At 38.6% G+C, this 23,258-nt stretch overlaps 1 protein-coding gene across 2 annotated transcripts in view; it reads right to left on the reverse strand.

Moving 5' to 3' along the window:
- APP (amyloid beta precursor protein) overlaps positions 1 to 23,258 on the reverse strand; it is a 153,980-nt gene that overhangs the window by 26,183 nt on the left and 104,539 nt on the right. For both annotated transcript variants that reach the window (XM_005425819.2, XM_005425817.2), the window contains 2 exons: positions 17,394 to 17,522; positions 15,231 to 15,330 (listed from right to left, as the gene is read on the reverse strand). In XM_005425819.2, the coding sequence (XP_005425876.1) occupies positions 15,231 to 15,330; positions 17,394 to 17,522 (229 nt within the window). The remainder of the gene's footprint in view (positions 1 to 15,230; positions 15,331 to 17,393; positions 17,523 to 23,258) is intronic.

Here is a 23,258-nt window from a genome sequence, read left to right on the forward strand (position 1 = left end):
CCTGTCCTGTACAACTCCTGCCCATACTATGCTGCTGACATGCTCAGTGTCACCTGCAGACAGCTCCTGCCCTTGGAAAGGGACAAATGGTGCACAGAGGGGAAGGAAGGACCTGAGCTCTGGCAGTGCAGGAGCAGGACTGGTACAGAACTCAGAAGAGGCCACGGTTCAGGCATGGATGTGCCTTGCCAGGCTGACAGAGAGGATTCCAAACTCTCATCATGATACCATCATTACAGCCAAATTTCTGAGGGCTGGGAGTGATCACACACAAAGTTCTCTCAAGGCTGCCCAAGTGGGAGCACATCGTTGCCAGCTCCACTGTTTTCCACCCAGCTGTGGCAGACAGCACGGAAGGGAACTGACCTGCACAATAGCTCAAGTGAGGCAGACAGATATTACAACCAGCAGATCATGATCACATCCATTTAACAAACGGGGAAACAATGGCTACATGAGTCAAGCCCATCTGACAGGATGAATCAGACACTGAATGACAGTGAGAAATTGGAAGTGCCTGGCATAGAAACTGCTGGAATCCATCACACTGAAGCAGCTGTGTCTGCACTGAGTAAATGATTCACAAACAACTGCTTCAATCGTTAAACTGCTAAAAAAAGTTTGCCTTAGGATTTCCAGTTATTGATACTACTGGCAAAGTCCAAGATCAATTTTTCAGGGTTGGTTTTGTTCCAAGTATCGATGGCTACTTGAATCATCAGTTACCCTAATGGAAAGCCATACATCTATTTATTTACACAGTACTTCCTCCATCTGCAGCTGCCAATTCAACTCCCCCACCGTGCAAAAGACAAATCCCTAAATTTGTCCCTAAAGCAGGGAGTACAGACACAGCTACAGGCTAGGATGTGCATTCCAAACTGTTTCAGGGGATTTATTTGTACTATGAATATCTTATCATTAGGTGCTGAATATAGAGAGATCCTAGCTTGCTCTTCAAAATTTCAGTTCACATCAAACCAACAGGACAAAAACACTCGAAGGATCTTCCTATAGTAAGTGTTTTTTGCTTGGGTTATTATCTCCTTGTAGCATTCTGCTAAGCCTTGCCATTGAGAAAAATAAAGAGGATGGCAAATCTTTCTGTCTCTCTGAGAGCATGTGCTCAAAAGCAACCATGACCTCAGGAAGAGACCACACTCAGTTGGGACCTCAGACCTCCCACTAGCTCTGAATTTGGTGTGAGGGCACATAATCGCTGCTTCTCCTCCAGACACTCAAAATTCGCCTTCGGGAACCTAAACTTCTTCTTTCTCAGGATGAGAGACAGGCTCACTTCTAGTATTTTAATAAGATGCTTCTTGGACTTCTCATAGCACCTAAGCAAGTTTCACTAATTTTTGGACTCACTGCAGGCCTCCTCATAGGTCAATAGTCCTCAACAACAGCATCTAGAAAAACTGAAGCAAAATATGTTTGGGAAACTGGATAAAAGTGTAATACCAATCCAAACTACTTTCAAGACTATTCTCTTATCCCACAAAGAGGCAAATGGAGCTAAAAGCAAAGAAAAAGCTGAAGAAAAGAAATAAAATTTACTACAGAATCTTCTGGTAGATACTGTATTGTTAGAAGCTATTTGTCTACAATGCCCCAAGACCACAGTTCTATTTGCAAATCTTTGCAGATAGCACTGTGCTAGAAAAGATATCATGACAAATCCCAACAAAATTGATGGAGTCTCTGAGTGGCAAACCCATGTTATGTTAGAACCTTATCTAATTTTACTGTCACACAACACTGCTTCCGATGTTGAACTCTGGGACATACTTTCCAGGCCCTTAATTGGCCCAGCTATAATGACAAGAATTTAATACAGAACGGCTTCGCTTGCTGTCCTGGAGTGTCAACAATCCATCAGCTATTTTTCAAACCATAATTTTTATTTAGTTCATAGTTTGTTTAAAATTTCCAAAAATAATTATGACATTTGTTGTGTTTTCAAGGAGCCCACCTACTAGATGAAAAGCTCTGCAATCACTATTAAGTGCCAGAACTATAGAATTTAGTTGAAAAGCAGCCTTAAAATCAGCAATTGTAATTGTGGAGTTCTAGGAAACAACTTCTTAAAAGAGATTAGAAATGAAGTGTACCCAAAACACCTCTAATTAGGACTAGTTAAAATACCACCAAATGATATGCCACAGTTTTGACCCAACATCTAACTTCCTTTGTAAAATGCCATTTACATGGTAGAACATATATTTGATCCAACAGAGATGGGTTTGGAATGAGCTCAAATAAACCCATAAAAATGCAGAGTCTTATTGCCTCACTTATCATCAGTGACCATTCAGTCTGAACTGAACATGTGTTTTTCCCAAAGTTACTTGCTTTTGAGCACGTGCTTTCAAAATGACAAAACTAAAAAATGTCAGCAACCTCCTTGTTCTTCTTAATAGCAGAAATTACAGAGCAGTTGAGTCACAGCAACAGCTTCATTGGTACTGGCACACACAACTGCCTTAATCCTGTCTGAAGGCAATTTAAATCATGCACATGTTGGATGTCACAATTAGGATTCACTAAGAACACCAACACAATAATTTATTACAGCACATGTGGCAAGAGGTAACATGTTTAGCTGCAGCTTTCAATTGTATGCTTACTTTATGGGCTAATTCAATGTTATTTTCTAAAGCAGTTGCACTGATGTAATGCAGTCAGGTTTGAACTAACTTTGAGTGTCTGTATCTTGTCAGCTGTATGAATCAAAACTCTCCCAAAACTGGTAAATATGAAAACAAGACCTCCTGTGCCTTACCACAAAGAGTGAAGCTCCACTGAATTTCAAGTATTTTGTTATTTTTAGATGTTTTGCTGAACCAAACACTGTATGATCATGACGTTGCTTACTGCCATGAGTCATAATTATAACATTCTCAAGCTACAAAACACAATTCTGTGGTATTCAGCGCTGAACTAATTCATTTGTTTAGTACAAATCAAACATAATGTAGAGAGACTGATGAGAATGTTACTGAAAGCGAGCTGCCTGCTGGAGGGTGGAGAGTGCCTGCATGCTTTGAGGATGAAGAAAGAGGAGTGATGTGGTAGATCACTCCTGTGAAATACTGGAAATGAGCCCAACCTTCAGTGCTCAGATCCATACTGACAGAGAAATGTGACCACACCATCAGATCTAAGTTTTCTTCTCACCTCCTTGACAGCCTGTGAAATTATGTCACAGGTTTTTTTGTCTGGAAACTCTTTCAGTGCAATGCATCTCTCCCTCATGGCTGAAGGGAGACAGAAAGAGCAAGAACCATGGAAAAAAAGCATTTCACAGTTCTTATTTTCTGTCCTTCAGAGATACCACCACCAGGTAAGAGCAAATAGCAGCCAAAACCCTCCACTTTTCAGAAATTTCCTTTGTGTATGAAAACCTTGTTCAATAAGTTGAAAAGACTTGGCCCTTTTTAAATTCTCAGAAAATGAACATTTAAGCTATCATGAAACATTTGACCTAAAATATTTTTTCTAGAAGTTAGTAAGAGAATAAGCATCCCATAGCCTTAGACAACACCTTGATGGCTAAGAAAATCTAACAGGAAACCAAACTTTAGAAAAAAATACACATTTGAACTTGAGAATAGCTGCAATAATTAGAACCAGGCTAAAAAGAACATGCTTCTACTAAATTAAAAAAAAAATCACGACTTTAGCACTTCCATTTCTTGCTCCTTCTATTTCACCACATGTAGATTTTGCTGTTTCCTGAATCACATCATAAAAACAATCCAAGTGAGTTTCCTCCTGTCAGCTGGTACATGGAATAATGTTTCAGTTAAATCTACTTTGCAGACATTTTGTCTTATATCATTAAAACCCCCAAAGATATTTAACTAATATACAGAGACATTGTCCTTGTGCAGGTAAATCACAGGTTTTCTGGTACAGAAGAGTCTTTGAAGCTTGGCTAATCCAATTCAGGAAAATTCAGTCTTTAAAGCTTAGGATATAAACTTATCACCAAGTAATTGATTGATTTCAAAATGACCTCAGTGTCTTTTCCTTAGGGATGGACTTCAATGCAAATTTAGTTTTGTACACAATGACTGAGCACTCTGAGCAAAGGTTCATGACAATTTTCACACCACTTAATGAGCCTGCTATGAAACTCATGGTCTGAAATTTTGTCTAATTTTCCTAGAAGCCTCTTAGCCTTCAGTGACAGAAGTTTTAATTACTACAAATCCATAATTATCTGAAAACTACACACACTATCTATTAACTAAAATCAAATCTCAACACATGGCTGTAGCTACGTGGACATTAATAATTTTTTTTGTATTTAACAGCCAGTCATCTGATTAATAACTGCATGTCCTCCTCACTTCAAAGCAGAAAGTATTGAAGCTTGTGTCATCTCTGGGAGCTATTTAACAGAAATAAAAGACCCTGCTCTTCCCTTTCACAACATGTCTTTTTGTTAATTTCTGTTGTCTCTTTCCCTTCCTCTCATCCCCTCCTTATTCAATTTGGTTAAATTAGACAGGTCCTCTCCAGGTAAGACATGGAAACAACCTAATATGAAGGTAAACAAGGTAATATTAAAAAATACTTGGGGAAAAAATTGAATTGAAATTATACCATAATCCAGAACATATATGGTATATCATCATCCTGATCCACAGAAGGCACTGTGACAAACTCTCCAAGTTTCAATTCAACTCCACATTTAAGTCCGAATTAACATATCATTAAGTGCTTTAAAATAGGTTGAAGAATCTAAATTAAAACAAATAAACAGCCTGATCAATTGTCACTGATATTATCATTATTCTTGCTCAGGCTTGTGTAAAGTAGAAAAAGCCAAGTACCTTTCCCTCTTAAGTACCTGATAAGGCTTATAAGTGAAACTACTCTGCAAAAAACATTTCTATGAAATATTGCTACAGAATTTTATTGTCTAATTTTCTGAAAATAATTATTTACTTTATTTATATTTTTTTTTGTCTTATTTACTGGTAACAATAATTATATTTACTTGCCAAACTTACAATACACAACACAATTTAAAACTGCAGTAGGACCTAAAACTACCACTTTCTGGCACCTGAAACAAGTCAGTTACCTATCATTTTCTACAAACATTTCTCAAGGTCTGACTGTGAATTCCACAACAATTTTTGATGTGTCATCTTGGAAGCACTCAACAATCCATTAAAAAATATAAAAATCTGAACATTAACTTGTTGCACTGATGGTTTAAGATTTTAGCTTTTGTATTTTTCATATCCTGTACTGCCTTAGTGTATAACTCTGAACTTCATATAGAGTGTTAGTTAACTCTCTTCATATTTTGGTCAGACAAAGCAATCCTTCTAGGCCTGAGATCCAAGGACACCATCTGCCTCAAGCCCCAAAAAGTATAAACAAAAGTGAATTTGGGCCTCAAGCCCCAAAAAGTATAAACAAAAGTGAATTGGGGGAGAGGGGAGCAAACTGGGGGAATATAACTTCATTACCTGAAGCGGTAATTGGAGGATTAACACCTGATATGCTAATAGACCAAACTTGTATCTGTCTGAAAAACTTGGGACCATCATCCATTCTGGGTGTAGTCCCTTGGGGAGGCTTCATCTGCCCTTAATGTACCTGAAGGCTCTTCATTAAATATATCTGCTTTTCTCCTTTTAACTTTGTCTGGCCTCTGTTTCTAGGTAAGCCCGAAATAGGCATCAGCAGTTGATTCCCTTGGTCAAAAGATAATACTTTTAAATTTAAATCCAAATTTACAGAAGTGAATTGTGCAGTGCTTGCTCCAGATAACAATTATTTATTAACTGCAGTTTTAGTGTTTGATAGATCAGATATATCCTAGGTTGCCAGAGTAATCTAAAGAGATGCATTTTTTAAATTTACCAAATATATCTATGAAGTGGGATGTGGCCAGTTCTGGTGCCTTTTATGCTCTTTTTCATATACATATGATCTAAAAGGAGGAAGCAGAACAGACTAAGAACTGGAACTCTGCCCAGGCACCACTATTCAGAAAAATGCACATTTCAGTAAGTTGGGTATATGAGAATCACAGGCAGGAGAAAGCTGCATTGATGAAAGATCATTTGTAATCCCATGTGCATGGGAACTGACAGAACATTACTGCAACCAATCTCCATCAACCCAAACATTCTGTTAAATCACATATCCTCTGTAATTTTTTCCTTTTTTACCTCAACAGTAACAACCTGGCAAAGAAGAACACCACAGATACTCTTGACCATAATAAACAGCTGTGAATTTTCCCTCTGCACTTCTGGAAAGCAAGCTATGCTTCAAAACAAAATTTAGTACACCATTGGCATTAGAGGCTTATTTTGCCATCCCCCTCAGGATACTCTGCCCACAGTGATGCAGTTCAGACTTTAGTGTTTAAATCCCTTTGGATAACAATTCCAGAGACTGACACAGTAGCTCTGTAATATATTATATATAAAACTATATTACCTTGTGCTAATATAAACAGTCTGTAACTGGTTGTCAATGGAGACTTGCAATTTGCCAGCAGGTAAGAATTAGGATGCTTCCTTTGTTTCTTTCACAGTCCAAGACCTCCTACTAGGAATCTGATCTTAGAGTGAATCACACAGAATGACACAACTGTGTTTCCAAAACATGTTAACTGGGCAAAGAAAATCCATCTTTCAACAGCACAAATGAAGCAGAAGATGTTGGAATGTTTGTGATCCCACAATTTTGGGCTGCTTCAGTAGTCGAGGACATTATGAACTTGATTTAAGATGACATATTTATGAAGAAAAATACACATATATTCAATGTATCAAAAAAATCTCCAATAGCTCAGTATAATGAGATTCCTGTAAGCAGGCAACATTTTATAAAGTCAGAGCCTCCCCTCTGACTGGAGTTATGCATTTGGAAAGTCACTTGCTCTCAGATCATATCTGAAAGCTGGACAAAAAAAAAAAAAAAAAAAAAAGACATCTTAAATCGGGTATGTGATGAACAAACATATGAGCTCCTTAAAGCATAACACTAGAAGCAATTATCAGGAAATACTAATGAGAAAGAAGCAGAATGGCTTCTCAGCCTAAGACTAAAAGCAGACTTAAAAAAAAGTCTTTAAAAAGAACATGTTGGTTCAGGCTTTAAAGAGAACATGTTGGTATCACCACATGCTTTATCTGCATCATCTCAAAAATGAGTGCTTTAGACTTTTTACTGAAGACATAAAAGAACAGGAAATAATTCAACTGGACGTTTATGAGAAAACCTGTAGCTATAAGGTAATCGTGACCTATAATGCTTTTTAAAATCAAATATATCCAGGATACTAATTTAAAATAACATACACACTCCTTTAAATGCAACATTTTCATATAATTGTAACTCTACTCCCCACAGAAACAAGGCTCTCCAAGAGAGAGAATTTCCCAGTTTACTGTATTCATGACACCAAAAAATGACTGGTGATTAAGGAGAGAATCCTGATCAAATCCACATGTATCCAATAAAATAAGAAAAAATAGGAAAGAATACAACCAATAACTGGACAATTGGACAATTCAAAGTCTAATGCATTTTTTTCCATTGTGTACAACGTGACTGTAGATTCTTCCAGAGGAGTATCAAAAGAAGTTGTTAAGTGGACACTGTCTCAGTCTCAGCCTGTTTCCACTGTAAGCCCAATGGTCTCATGATCATGAACTCCCTGTGGGATCTGTAGTGAGGATGGCAACTTTCTATTAAAACAGAAGTTTCTACAAAAAAATACTTCAGGCTAAAGTATTGGAAAGGTCACAGAATAAGGTCATCAAGAAGGATCTATCAATGCAGGGCAGAGTGCTCTCACCATCAGCTCTTGGAAAAAACCAAGGCAACACCTTTAAACCTCTCCTGCAAATACATGAATTATTTAGAGTGAAAGATTTAAATACTCAATGAAAGAGCAGATGCTCAGAAAATTTAAAAATTACTTTGTTTATAATTTACAAGTCCACAATTATTATCAGTTTTCAGTTCTAACACGTGGATCATGAGACCAGATTTTTTAAAGGTGCAAGTGAAACAGAACAGCATTATTCAAACCAAAGGAAAATATTCTCTCAATAAACTTCATCACTTCTATTAACTTTTTATTCTGACTATATTTCTGAACTGGAAAACAAGATGTCCCATATCTTTCCTTTAAGAACAAGCCACCTCAATCCAAAGCCACCTGAAGTAATTTAGCCTTTTGCCAGTATCTGTGCACCCTGGAGGAAACTGGCTCTTTTACTCACTGAAGCCATGCTCACAATATTTATGAGATGGAAAGAGGGCTTGTGCACACAAAAATCAGGATTCATGTCTTTTCTGGAGAACATTAGTGCCCATGAGAGCACACAATAGCCCATTTAGCTATAAAAAGATGGGGAGGATATAGTACACTGCTAATGAAAGGACTTCAGAACATCAGCGTCAGTGATGTGCATTTATATCTATTTGAATCATCTACAATTCTCCACCATTTCTTTGACAGTTAAATAAATTTGACAAAAAATAAGAGATGCTTAGAGAAAGAAAATGTTGGATTTATTTCCAGGACTTTTTCCCTTCTCTCCTACGCTGAAGCAAAGGTCATATCCTACTAGCAGACAGAGCTGAGTCTCTTAAAAATGCTTTTTCACTGTGAGAGTGACCAAACACTGGCAATTGGCTCTGGGTGGCATTGCTTTAGCAGAGGGAATGGAGCAGATGTCCTCCAGAGGTTCTGTCCAACCTCAGGCATTCTGTGCATCTGTGACATTGGCTGGTTGCCTACATAAATGTCATACATCACCTTGCTCCAACAAATGGCATCTTGTTATTTATGGTATTTAAATAATTGTAAGAATATTTTATAGAGATAACAAAGTGGCAAAATTAATAGCTTAGTCAAGGCCATAGGCTTGTGATGATTAAAGAAAAAAACACCACTTGGGAAAAAGAAAAGCTTGAGAGTGTGTGTGTGTGTATATACATATATGAATTAGTCAAATGCTTTAAAAACAAATGTCCTTGGGCAGAAAAGGTCTTAATTGCTCATCAGGCTCTCCACCTGGGCCATATGTCAATATTTAAGCATACAAAATCTATCTCAATGTCGCTGTGGAAAGCTTAACACAGAATTCATTTGCTTTTGTGGAAGGACTCTGCTATTTTTAACCACTGAGGCAACAATATATATTTTGCTAGAATCCTAACAAACCATCTTTTTGACTGAATGCTATAGGCCTTCAAGGGAGAATACTAAAGGTCAATAACCACTTCACAGAAAATTAAAATTTTTCTTTGAAAAGCTGAGGTTACTGGTTACACATAAATGTGTCAAATCAATTATGGGGAGAAAACACAGGTGTAGTTAGTGCTGGAAGTCACTTCAGCATACCTGTGCAAATGCACATTCTCCAAAGGTTGCTTTTGACTGCTTGTTCCAGTTGCATTACACTTATGGGCACAAAGGGCAGAGCAGAAGGGCAGGAACATGGGCTTGCATGATACAGCCCAGACACACCAAGCAGGCTATTTAAAACTAGAAAGCAGGTTTTACAGAACCTTTGGTAAGACCTACATACTATTGTCCCACTTCCACAAACTGCTTAAAGTTTGCTGAGGAGTTTCTCTGTGGTGTAGATATCAACAGATCTCAACGGAATACTTGCTGGCACAGAAAAATGTGCTGGTTTTAAAGAGATCAGGGTGGAAATTCAATGCTTCTGCTTTGGCAAAGATGATGTTTTGTTGTATCCAATATTGAACACTCCCCTACACAGTACTAGCCAAGTGCCTGGGGCAATTTAAAAATGACAATTCTATTATCTCCAGAATGGCAGAAAGTATAAAACTGAACAGAAATTGTCCAACTTTCCCCAGCTATGAGTTTTTGCAACTATTACAAATGCTCACTCTATTTACAGTCTGGATGAAGCACATTAGTCAACTAATGCAAAACCCAACTGCCCTGATGATGAGCACCACTGGTGACTATTCTTTATTTTTCTCTATGCCAGTTCACTGAACATGGTCTGTCTCACAGATAAAATGTGGAGTGCTAATGCATTTACCCATGCCTCAACAACACTTTTACTTTACCAGAAAAAAAAAAATTAAGGCATTATAAGCACTCTAATGCATGACTTTATAGCATCAATCAGATGCAGCCAGTATTTTTGCCTCTAGTTTTAGAGGAAGACTAGAACTGGTTCTTATCAAGCAGCCTAGAGCTGCCACCTCTACAAACAAACAGCAATTTCAAGAATTTTCTAGTCTAACATTCTCAAATTGAGTTACAAGGTAATTACTATTCTTACTTGATATGAACTACAATATTCTGTATGATCCCATTACAATACTCTTGTAAACCTTTAAACAAGCTTTTGACACAGTCAATGTAAGTCAACTCTCCTTAATTATTCTGATACCTTGATGGTGCAACCCAAGTTCAAATAAAGGTTCAGAAATCCTAAGCATTGCTTCAACATCTTTAACATTTTTGAAGGTGGAATTCTTCCCATCAGATAAATTTTAAGACAGAATGACAAGGAAGAGTTACAGGAAAAAAAAAGACACTGAGAAGGCCCATTGCAGTCTGACAGACATTACTGATAACATATTCAAAACAGCATTTTAGGGAGAGGAAGAAGAAAACAATCACAAAAGGAACAGCACCAAACAAGACAAGACATAGAATTTGCTTTTGCAAAGCCTCCAAGAGCATGTTTTGGTTTTGCAGTATCAGTCCCCAGACCACTCTGATTGTGGTTTTGAACTGTCAGCCTGTGGCAAGAAACGAATACCATTAAACCTCTTAAGAAGGATACCACAGAATGACTGGAAACAGCATCCTAATTCAACTCATGGCAAGAAATGTAGAAAGGCTGTGGACTGACTACAGATCAAAACTACAAGCTAGAAACAAAGACTCAAAAATTAGTCCAATAAATGCTGAAAGACCAGGACCAGTTGAGGAAGTGCTAACTTTGCCCTCCACTCAGATAGGTATTGGGCCTGATGATTAAAGTGGAAGTGCCATAGGATGTCTTCAGACATCTTGAGTCTGCAGCTGCTTCCAGAAACACTTACAAAAATCTTCAAAGGAACTTGCAAGGCAAATGTCAAGAGGCAAATGTCTCTTGTTTCAAATTTTGTCATGCTAAGTTGGAGCACACAAATGTTTAAAATAGCACCTGACCCACAGTACACTATCTGAAAGCAGGCACTGATTTGGGGTCAGCCTGGATTTGCCTTCTCTTCTAGACAAGTCATGTGTGTGTGGCATCCAGAAAATGCTGCAGAACAACAGGACAGGCAGAGTGGAACAGAATAATAAAATAACAATAGTTTGATTTTATTTGTCAAGGGACAGTTGAAATAATATTCTTTTACTTATTGCTCATAACTGAATGCTTCTGAGCTTAGGTACTATACTGCTGTGGTATTACTACAGAGCTTAATATTTCCTCAGTGGTGGGCTAGAAAAGTTGAAGCTGAGGACATCAATTTGGAAAGAAGTAGCAAACACAGAATTAAAAATTCAGATCACTGCCTACCCACATGACTGATGTACAAAGCTCTGACGTAGTTTCTGATTCAGAAGCCATGCCTGCTGTGCCACTCTCTGCAATAAATTGCCTTTTACATAGATGGATAAGCAATCTAATCAAATAAGGATTTAAAGCAGGACGTGCTTGAAGGAACTGCTGATTTTGCTTAAAGCCTGCTATTGCTTTTTCTGGATTCCATACATGTTAAATAGGATATGAGATTTATCAGAGAGAAAAGGTGAGTACAAACACCTAGGCAGGCAAATAATCTGCTCAGATTTCTTTTTGTGCCACTCTCCTATTCATGGGGCATACTCCTGCTCATAAAAAACTCCATTTATCACCAAGAATTACATCAATTACCAAGAGTGACCTCTTTTTTAACACATTTGCATCTCTGTCCCTTGTGAAATCATCTGCAGCCAGAATGCCCGTCTCCTACCCAAATGACCTGCTCATTCTTTCCAAGCTTTTTCAGAGCAACCATGGTTAGGTGACCTCTTTCTGCAACTCTCAGACTGGCTCCTTTTCCTCTGGCCCAATATGAACAAGAGACAGCCAGCAATATCCTTTCCCACACATCTGGAATTTGCTGCTACATTACAGTGCCTGAAACCCTTATGGGCATTTGCACATTACACATTGGTCAAATGCTTAGGATGAAAGCCCTCACTTAATTTAAGTGCTGTTTTCTACCCTCTGGAGTGCTGTGAGTCTTGCAACTATCTATATGCTCCTATGACACCCACTGTTAAAGCTGGTGGACATCAGCTGGTGATGGACACCTGCAGGTAAGGACTAAAACTCAGTTAAATTTTACCCTAAATTCCTACCACCATCTTTGCTGGACTTACAAAAATAACAAGAAAAGGCTGCTTTTAAAAGGCATAAGAGCCCATTTTAAGCATAGAAGCTGGATTTTTTTATTTTGGATTTTGCACATTATAACAATGGATGGAAGCTGGCCTTTTAAGGTAGAAACTTCAAACATGGTCTGTATTTTAAGGAAACTCCAAATGTCCAACAGCAAGACTGTGATTTATCAGATTAACTGTGCAAAAATAGGTCATAATATTTTTAGCAATAGGAAAAATAGAGTGAAAAACAGCACCACATTATCTGTAAGAGGAATTAAACCCATGGGACAAATTCATAGCAAACTGGATTGCATTTGTATTGCTGCTTATAGAGCTACTTGGTTGATTCAGGGAAAAACTACCTTTGTCAGAGGTCTGTTATCTAAAGCAAAGATTAGCCATTCCTCAAGGTAAAAACTTTTCATGAAGAACCCTACAGCAGAGTGGAGCTAGAAACTAAAACTACAATAAAGAACTCTACAGCAGAGTGGAACTACAAACTAAAACCATAATCAAGAAAGAAAATTAACTAAAACTATTTTCAACCATGTCTCCTTACATGCAATTTATTAGTTAGACACTCTGTGTGAGATGTCCATACCTCGTTTATTTTTCAAATTTTCTACTGACCCAGACTTTCTAAGTCAATGGTTCCAACAAAAGGTATTTAATCAAACATCTTTTTACTGAGAGTTGTAGTATTTCTTGGGAATGCTACAAAGTGAAGTTTTATTAGACGTTTACTTTCCCACAGATTTTGCAGCTGTAAAAGATGTCCTTTTCCATGGGTTTAGGAAGAGTACAGAGACTAAGAAATTCAGTAATTTCAGAAGAGAATTTGAAACAGGCTGATCAGAGTGAGAAGGCTCAAAGCTAGGAGGATACTGTCTTCTTGAACACATGGGAATGAGCTCTGCAAACTTCATTAAAACCAATACGTAAAACAAAGCTTAGAGACAATATTATCAACAAGAAGAACACTGATACTGAAAGACATTGCATTATGGAAAACTATTTTATCTAGATCTAATATTTTACCCAGAAAAGATACTACTTTAATTTGTGTTGCTTAGTAACTCCCAATTATGAGAACTTTGTTTTAATTGCTTTAAACTTTGCAATGCATTGAACAGCTTTTAGCACAGCCTAAACCACAAAAAGGAAAAAAAACATCAAGGTAAGGAAAAGCTGCTCAAGAGACTGTAGCAAACATCTTCTTTGTAATTTCTTAGCTGCTCTCAACTTATTAGGAAAGAATACCTTAGTAATTTTAGGCTCTTTTTTGCCCCTAAAAATTAGTATTACATTTGAGATTAGGAGTCAGATTCTCATAAACCACTCAGCAGTTACTAGACTCTTGGTCTCATGCCACTCCAAAGATTCTGGAATTCTTGTTCCACTTCAGTACATAGAAAGGAGAACAAAATTTACAAGAATATCCTCAGCAACAAGCATTAACCTTACCAAGAATAGAAAGAAGAAATTGAAGTTTGAAGCAAAAACCCCAAGGGAATGATAGCAGAGCAAAAAGAAAACTAACTGAGCATCTCAAAGACCTCACAGTACTGACATCTTCTTTCTACAGAAATTACATGCTTTCAAATTTTCAGTAAGATGTTGTTCCTCCCTGAATGACTCTACATCCACAGACTGAGACTGTTGATTGTGCCTTATAATTGTGGAGCACAGAAACACACAGTTAAGGACAATTACTAACCAGTTATCTTCTGGCTGCCTCCCAGTCCCTCCCACTATTTCTTGATCTCATCTCCAGCCCTCTCAAGCAGAAGCATATCTCTATCATAACTCATACTTTGGGCAAATGAATCCACCACTATTCCCTGTCCATCCCTCCCTGTGTCTTAAATGCATCCTAACCCTTACTGCAGTGGCACACCTCCCTCCCTGGTGTTTTGAAGAAATCAATGACTTATTTATTCAGCTGAACCCGTTTACTAGTTAATACATTAAAATTAATACATTAACTGCCACTTACTGCCACAACTTGTGCAAAAATGACTGTCCCATCTCTGACCTTTACATTTAACCATGTGTTATTTTTCTTAAAGACAAACATTAGCAACATGATGTCCAAAACTGAGTGCAGTTGCCTTGCTGCAATAGCAGCAAACGGCAAAGTGTGAGTGCTGTACTGGAGATCTCTCTGCTGCAGCAATGCCACAGCCAAGGGCAGGAATCTGGATGGAAGGAAAGGCCATTCTCCCTCACAGCTATCTGCCATTACAGCTCTCAGGGAAAAGGCAAACATAGGTCTGTTGCTACCAGATGCATCCACAGTCCAGCTTGTATGCTGGAAAAAATGAGAGGAGCAGAGATATCAATTTGATAACTAACCAAGAACTAAAATGCATGACCACTAGAATACTGCCAAGTCGATACCTACACTTTTCTCAGATCCTTGGCTCTGCAACCAATTTTTTAACTGTGGGACTTCCAAATGGTCTATATCATGTAAATACTTACCAGGTAAACTAAATATCCAAAGGATAGGGTTTGCCTAAATCTCATTGTCAATTGCTGTATCCCTATAGCATGGAAGGTTCCAAATGTCAATTAACATATTTCAGTGAAGACATTTACAGCAGTATGATGATGCCACTGCATGGGATATACACAGGATTTGTCTTCCAAGGGCTCATTATAATTTAATTCAAAATTTAAGAATGATGCCAGGTTTACTCTTCTATTTTTCAGCTGAGGAGTATACCAATAGGGAAAGTGAGATGATGTATTTTTGCTTTTGGTGCTAATTTCTTATCACAGAAATATATGTCTTTTTCTATGTTAGTAGTTTGCATACCAACTTCATCCTGGATCTCCTCTGCCACAGCAGGCACATTGTAGAGGAAGGAGAGAGACTGGTTCATGCGCTCATATATCACACGTAGATGTGTCATAACCTATGGAAAGAAAAATATTCAAAGGAGGGGGATGCTATGGATAACTTATTTGTTATGGATAACATTATCACAAATTTCATAGATTATAGGAAGCAAAACCATTTTCACTTGCGCAGGTATAAGATTTCAATATGCTCTATGTATCAAAACTGTCAAACCTATTACAAAACTCACCTCTCTCCTACAGCTGCTAAACATACCATTCTAGATGCTCTTACACAGCCACCTGAAATCCCATGGAAATGCAGTAATTTAAAGTAGGGGTTTACATTTGCTGTGGGGCAGAACATGCACACAAGCAGCTATTGTGGCAGAAATCCACAGCTTCATTCTTCTTTCAGAAAAGTTTACATTTGCCCATACTTATAAGTTTTCACATAACAGGTAAACCAAGTGAGGCACAGTGATTGCTGCATCAAAATGTTTCAGGTGTTTGGATTTATTTATTTACTTACTAATCCAAATACTGCAAAAAGAAACAGCTCTCCAAAGAAAAAGAAGTAGCATTTACAAATTGCAAATATTTCAGCTGCAAACAAAAATATTTCCACCCAGAAGCATTACTGCATCCTCTCATTTGATTACAGCTCTATTGCCTCAAGTGCCATCACATTGTTATGGGCTGAGTTATGACATTGTATGATATGTGCTCCCCCAGGCTACTCTTCACAAGTATCACCTTTCTTCAGTAGAAGGAGAAATTGAGATGCATCTTAGAAGACTGACAAGATAATTAGGTCTAACAAGTAAAATCAGTTGCAGACACCAGTTTTAATGAAACAGCAGCATGATTTCTTCAAATCTAAATATTTATGCTGTTGAACTAAATACTTTGTTTTCCATTTTTCACTGAAAAACATTTCACAAACAGAACTCCCAGGCCACATTTCCCCAACCATCTGACCAATTTCAGACACAGAGATGCTATATCAATACTCATTCCTACAATGACATGTTAGACAATACACGGCACTTCTTGTATTTATATGTCAGTTTCTATTCTTCACTAGTGCTGCCACACAATCTGCACTCTGCAAAATTTCACTTATTTTTGTCATTAAATAACCCAATGAGACTTGGAAAAAAAGAAGTTATAATAGATGCTTAAGACAAGGCAAAGATAATAGTCACTGCAGAAGACTTTTAGAAGTGCGCATTTCTCACTACAACAATTTCAAGACAGCATGATCTCAATGTACACATTTGGCTGAAACAGATGTTTGAAAATCTAATCTGCTATCCAGGGAGGTACATAGTTTTGATTTTTCTTTTTGTGATGTCAGTCAATTCAAAAACTGTGGCTGGAACAGTGCCTGCCACTGAATCCTACAGAGGGAACAGCAGCAGATTCCACAGATTCCAGCACACTGTTTTTACAGCTTATCCATTGTGACTCCAACTTTAATTGCTGTTTTGAAAGCCAAATACATCTTCAGTCTACGGTGTTTTCTTTCTGCTTTCTTGCCCTCTATGATTTATGAAGACAAGATAAAAGATGTTCCAAAACATATGCATTGAGGTCTATAGTAACATTCAGCAGTTAAATGCCATGAAGGACAGTGTCTGTTTTAAAACAACACATTAAACTCGAGTGCATCACAGTAATCACAATTATAGACATTACAAGTGCCTCTGCAATGACTATAGAAAGGTTGGTCACAGTCAGATGGCTGCACCACTTCTGATTCTGCCACTTCAGTGAGAGAAGCACAACCATGTGCTGTTGCTAAATCTAATACTGATGTTTTTCCAGAGGTATTATTTACCAAAGCACTAACAAAGGCTCTCAGCATTAATGCTCTGGAAGGCTCATCAGAGCATGCCCATGACTGACTCATGGTCCAGATAGACAAAAAACCTGTATTCAGTTCTTCTCAGAAGAAAAATCATACCCACATTACTCTATCATTCTGCCTTAATCTTCTGATGGAAAACAGATTGTTTTCGATTGCATTTAAAGCTGTCCATGGAAAGGAGTTGGGTATTTTATAAAAAACAGGCTGACAGAAATTTCACAATAGTTATGAACTAACACAAGTTCACTAACCATCAGTGGGGATTACCTGAGATCTGATTTGGGCAGCTTTCTTTGGGTCTACCATGCGGACGTGTTCGAAGTGTTTGAGAGTGTGCTGTCTGTCCTTCTGCTCAGCACGCACATACTTCTTCAGCATGTTGAATACATGACGAGGCTACAGGGAAAGAAAAAGAACAAAAACCACATCAGTTTAGAAGGACACATGTTTTCATTTCTTGCACTGGAGATGTATCCCAAGCCAAAAGCCCTTGGTGCTATCTTCTGAAGGCAACTCTGAATACTATAAGGAAGATCTTCTCAACTGAACACCATCAGGATGCACCATTAAATAGTAGTTGTAGGCAGTAGATAATGTTCCTGAGAAGGGTGTTCAGATTTCTATGTTTCTTTGAATAACCAATCCCCAGACTTGACTGCAAAATTAAGGAAAAAAAACCAACAACACAATGTTCCTGCCCTGTCACTATTGCTACACCACCAGAGGAGGAAACAGAGGAAAAGAACTACAGAGCTGAGATACAGAACATACATATCCAGAACACACACATCCAAAACACACAACTGACTGAAAACCTGTAAGAAAAAAGAGAAATCTGCCCAGTTTTCTGAAGTTTCTCAGCTTACATGCCAGATTTTGCAAAAATATGAAGTCTATTGCAAATTCCCACTTGTGGTGCTGTGCTTGTGCATCCTACCTGAAGCTGCCAAGTAGCAAGAAGGAACAGAAAGATGACCTTACTGTGCAGCAGATTAAAGAATGAACAGAAATGGTAAAGAGCCTGTCTAGGCACTGAGAGTGACACAGGAAAGAAGGTATGGAAGTGATAAAAAAGTGTCAGAAGCTCTGTGCACAGCTTTCCAAAGCAGGAAGAGCTGTGGGTGAAGGTGAAGTTTTAAGATGATTTAGATTCATGGACAAATATAGAGCTTAAACTGATTTAACATTTACACAAGAGATCAATACTAAGATATGGAGTCCAAAGATTTCAGAATGTCTTCAGTTTAAGAGAAGCAACAGATTCAAAAATGTCTGAGGAAAGCAAACCAAAGGTTATTTGAAGAAGAGATGTCAGACAGAAATAGAGATATGAAGCCATATCCTGCCAGAGAATTAAACTTAGTGTCTCCATTGCTGAAAATTCTTTCATGAGAGAAATAACTCAAAGTCCCCAAAGCCAAGTACTCTCAGATGAAGTTGCAAGAAACTGAGGACAAATGCTGGAAAGTGAGTAATCCTCACAACCTTGTGGGAATGGCCAAACAACCGAAATGTCAACTGTGAAGCTCTATTAAAATGAAGGCTAGATGACCAGAAAGTTTAATAACAAGAAGAAAATTTTGAAGACAGAAAATTTAGCTATGTTTCCTGATAATTCAACTTTTCTTGCCCCCAAGACACGTCCAGGTAACAGGCTAGGGCTATGCTGATTAGTTAGGAATAATATGGGTACTGTGTACTCCAAAACTCTGGACTGGCTGGCAAGAAGCTTAAATCCACAGTCTCGTGGCACACACTATTCAGGCAAATGCAGCAAAAAAAGACACACCTAATAAGATGGGAAGCTACTAATTATTTTAAGCACATACTGTAACACTGTTTGCTCCCACCAAACTCATTCCAAAGCTCCCCCTTCTCAGCAGATTCAAACATCTGTTCTTATCTACAACTGAGATTGATCATGGTCCTTCTTACAAGCTATTGTAACCGTTCAGCAGATGTGCTCATGTCTTTGGGTATTCTTTAGTTGCTAATTTAAAATCTCAATTATGCTGGAGAATGTTGTCAAAATACTATTTTATACAGCTTTCCTGAGTACATGGGGACTTGCATGCATTCAATACCTGTGGACAGGTTCATAGACAATGTATCTGGGCTACACAGACTACCTAGGGTGACAATGCACCATTAAGAACAAATGTTCTACCTAGAACTGTAGAGAATATGCCTCGCCTCTTATTTGAAAGATGAGTCATTCTGTGGTCCTGTATATGAGATGCCCATAATCCAGTTTCTAGCAGGTTATATATAAACATGCAGATGTCCCTATACTGATCCTAATCTGCTATTTCAGATTCTAAGGGAGTGATGAAACAGTGCAGTTTCATTGAGCTTGGAAAATGGAAACATCACATGTAGTTTGCATGGCTAAAATCTCTCCTCATGGAAAAAAAAATCTCTTCTCGTGGAAATCCAAAATATTTACAACAAAGAAACTACACTAAAACCATAACAAAGCAGGTCTCTGTATTGAAAATACAAGTTCCTGGCTTTGTGCCATGGAACTTCCATGGGAAATTCTAAGCTGGCTTGTCATTTTGATCAAAATTCACTCTAAATCAAAGAGGAAACTTTCACAATGCTATTTAACCTTGTCTTTAGAGAAAAATCAATCATCAGTCCCTTCCAATTACTGCTCTTGCAATGTGCAACAATTGCTTCTTTTCATTCACTATTCTGAATACCTTGTGTATCATATTCAGTACATATTTCACTTGCTCCATTATTAACTTGCAGGTCATGTTTCATCACAGAGAAGTAGCTCATTTTAGAAACATTCAAGAAAAGTTGAACTCAATGAGCGCAAACACTCATAGGCAAGACAATAAATCCCCATCCAGATACCTATTCTTTGGAGTTAAAGATGCCTTCTCATAATTTCTACTAATTTGCAACAAAACATGTGATCTCACACATCAAAATCACATTGCTGTAATGGTGCCCAAGACTTACACTTGCCTCCCCTCTCAAGGTCTCCTCTGGTGACCAACTAAAATGAAAACCATTTGATTCAATCTCATTATTTGTTTTTCACTATTTCAACTTACTGAACTTTGACAAATTAAGACAAATTTTGTTTCTGCTCACTATTTTAAAACTCTTAATTCTAGATATAACAAACCTGCCAGGGTTTAAAACGACACTCTGGAAAATGGCATTAGCTGACCACCTTTCTTGAAATCTGACTTTGTATAAAAACAGAGCTGAAATCCTATTTCACAAAAAACCTACAAAAGTATATGTGAAGAATTCCACAGCTGGAAATTAATAGGTTTGGAGAAGCAGAGCTTAAGGGTGGAGTATTAGAGCTGGACTGCTGTTTCCTGCTGCACAGGAGGATTTTTATCACCAATTCAGCAGCAACACTTTGGCCTGCCTCCAGCTGCATATTTCCACAGCAACCTCCTTGGACTCAGGAAATGCTTTGAGCTTCCCAAACTCTGAGACACTGAGCATGGGCCCCCCTGCAGATTCCTCTTCCCTGTCCAAACAGCCAAACTGGACTAGTTTCAAACTGCCCTGTGCTCTCTCTGTGAACAGGCACTGCTCCCAAGAATAACAGGTACCAGAGTAAGGTCTGAAGAAAAAGAAAACATGGAAAAAAATCAGATGGATTAATCTACATTACAGGGTTGATCTTAATGATCCTGCTGTTGTAAGCAAGAATTTCTATTTCAGTAAAATAGTGCTGAATTAGAGGAGAAGCATTTTAAACTGATTTTAAGGATTATATGCTCACTTTAATTTACATGCAAAGAGGTTAATTAATTACCTTTCAAAGTTTTCCTGTATGCTTCCCTCATCTGAAACCCTTTATTTCATCAATTTTCTTTTCTGCTTGCCTTTGTCACCCACTACCACCTTCCCAGAGATAATGTGCCTCTCCCACCATCAAAGATTAGAAAGCAATACATAAATTCACAAAAGTTGATATGCACATGAAAGAGGGAATACAAGCGAATTAGAGAATCAATCTGTTCACAGAGAATGATGGATCTGAATTCCCCCATTTAATGTACAAAATTAAGGGGAAAATTTTCAAAAGTTTTAAAAACTAGAGGCATATTGCTTCCAGCTGCCACTAATCCTCCTTTCCTGCAGTAAGCCCACCAAGGATGATGAAACAATATACTATTTTGACACTGGATACTGAACAGCTGCACTCCATTTTCAAAGTACAGCAAAGTACAACAGCACAGCTAAGCTGCATCAGGAATCAAGAATGAGGATCAAATTTTGAATTTCCGGGGAGCCTGCATGACAGTTCTTCTGAGAACAGAACAAGAGTATAAATATTTGGTTTTGCTTAATTTTATTTTCGTGAAACTATCCAATTTCATCTCTGTGTGCTCCCTCTCTCCCTTGCTGCCCTGAGTGGTACTCGGAGGCACACCTCTAAAACTGTACTGGGCAATCATCCATGTAACACATGAAAAACACCTCCAGTTAGTTTTGGATCTGATACAGGAGCTATTCACAAAGCATTCATGGACTTTTTAACCCTCCTAACTGCATGCAGCACTTTCATAAAGAAGTGTAACTTATTTTTTAAATTTAAATCCAAATTCTTCCTCACAACTTTAGAGAAAGAGACTCCATCACTTAAAATATTTAGGATGTATTTTTGTAGCAAACATACTAATAGCAAACCATGTAACTTGAAGCAGGGAGTGAAGGGGATTCTTAAAAATCATTTGAGAACTCCAGAACCCCCCACTACCACGATTTTTCTAATAGTACTTAACAAGTTATCAGTAGGGTTATGAATTACTCTCCCAAGGATAACACAACTGCATCAAATGCACTTTTAGTTTACTAGGAAACTGCCAGAGTGAAATACAGCTAAGGTATTGAGTTGCATTTTCCATTAAGCCCATTTTCTCTTTGGCTAGGCAGCTGAAGTTTGGATTCACAGTGTATTCAAACTTCTGGCTCCATATCCTGCAAAGCAGTCTGGGGACTGGATTAACTCATTAGGTCATTCAGTTATCATCAATTCCTCCCCAGGTTCACCCTCACAGAATCATAGAATCACGAGTTTGGAAGAGATCTTTAAGGTCATCAAGTCCAACCCATGCCCTAATAACACCTCAACTAAATCATGGCACCCAGTGCCACATCCAGTCTTGTTTTAAACACATCCAGGGATCTGGATCACCTGGATCACTCCATCACCTCTCCAGGCAGGCCATTCCAGTTCTTCATCACTCTTCCCATAAAAAACTTTTTTCCTAACATCCAGCCTAAATTTCCCTTAGCTCAGCTAAAGACTGTGTCCTCTCATTCTGTCAGTTGTTGCCTGGCAAAAGTGACCAACCCCCACCTGGCTACACCCACCTTTCAGGAAGTTGTAGAGAGTGATAAGGTCACCTCTGAGTCTCCTTTTCTCCAGGCTAAACACCCCCAGCTCACCCAGTCACTCCTCACAGGGTTTGTGTTCCCAGCCCCTCTCCAGCCTCGTTGCCTCCTCTGGATGTGCTCAAGCATCTCAAGGTCCTTCCCAAACTGAGGGGCCAGAACTGGGCACAGCACTCGAGGTGTGGCCTCACCAGTGCCCAGTACAGGGGGAGAATGACCTCCCTGCTCCTGCTGGCCACTCTGTTCCTGACACAGGCCAGGATGCCATTGGCCTTTTTGGCAACCTGGGCACACTGCTGGCTCATGTTCATGTCAGCCAGCACCCCCAGGTCCCTTTCTGCCTGGGCACTGTCCAACCACTCTATCCCCAGCCCGTGACACTGCAGGGGGTTGTTGTGGGCAAAATGCAGGACTTGGCACTTACTAAACTTCATCTTATTGGACTCTGCCCATCCATCCAACTGATCCAAGTCTCTCTGCAGAGTCCTTCTACCTTGCAACAGATCAACACATGCCCCCATCTGCAAATTTACTAACCATAGACTCACTCCCCTCATCCATGTCGTCAATAAAAATACTGAACACAACTGGCCCCAGCACAGAGCCCTGAGGACCCCACTGGTGAGCAGCCCCCAGCTGGATGCAGCACCGTTCATCACCACCCTCTGGGCCCGGCCATGCAGCCAGTTCCTAACCCAGCACAGAGTGCTCCTGTCCAAGCCACGGGCTGCCAGCTTTTCCAGGGCTGTGCTG

This window comes from Geospiza fortis, unplaced genomic scaffold (assembly GCF_000277835.1).
Source record: "Geospiza fortis unplaced genomic scaffold, GeoFor_1.0 scaffold154, whole genome shotgun sequence".
Taxonomy (NCBI): domain Eukaryota; kingdom Metazoa; phylum Chordata; class Aves; order Passeriformes; family Thraupidae; genus Geospiza; species Geospiza fortis.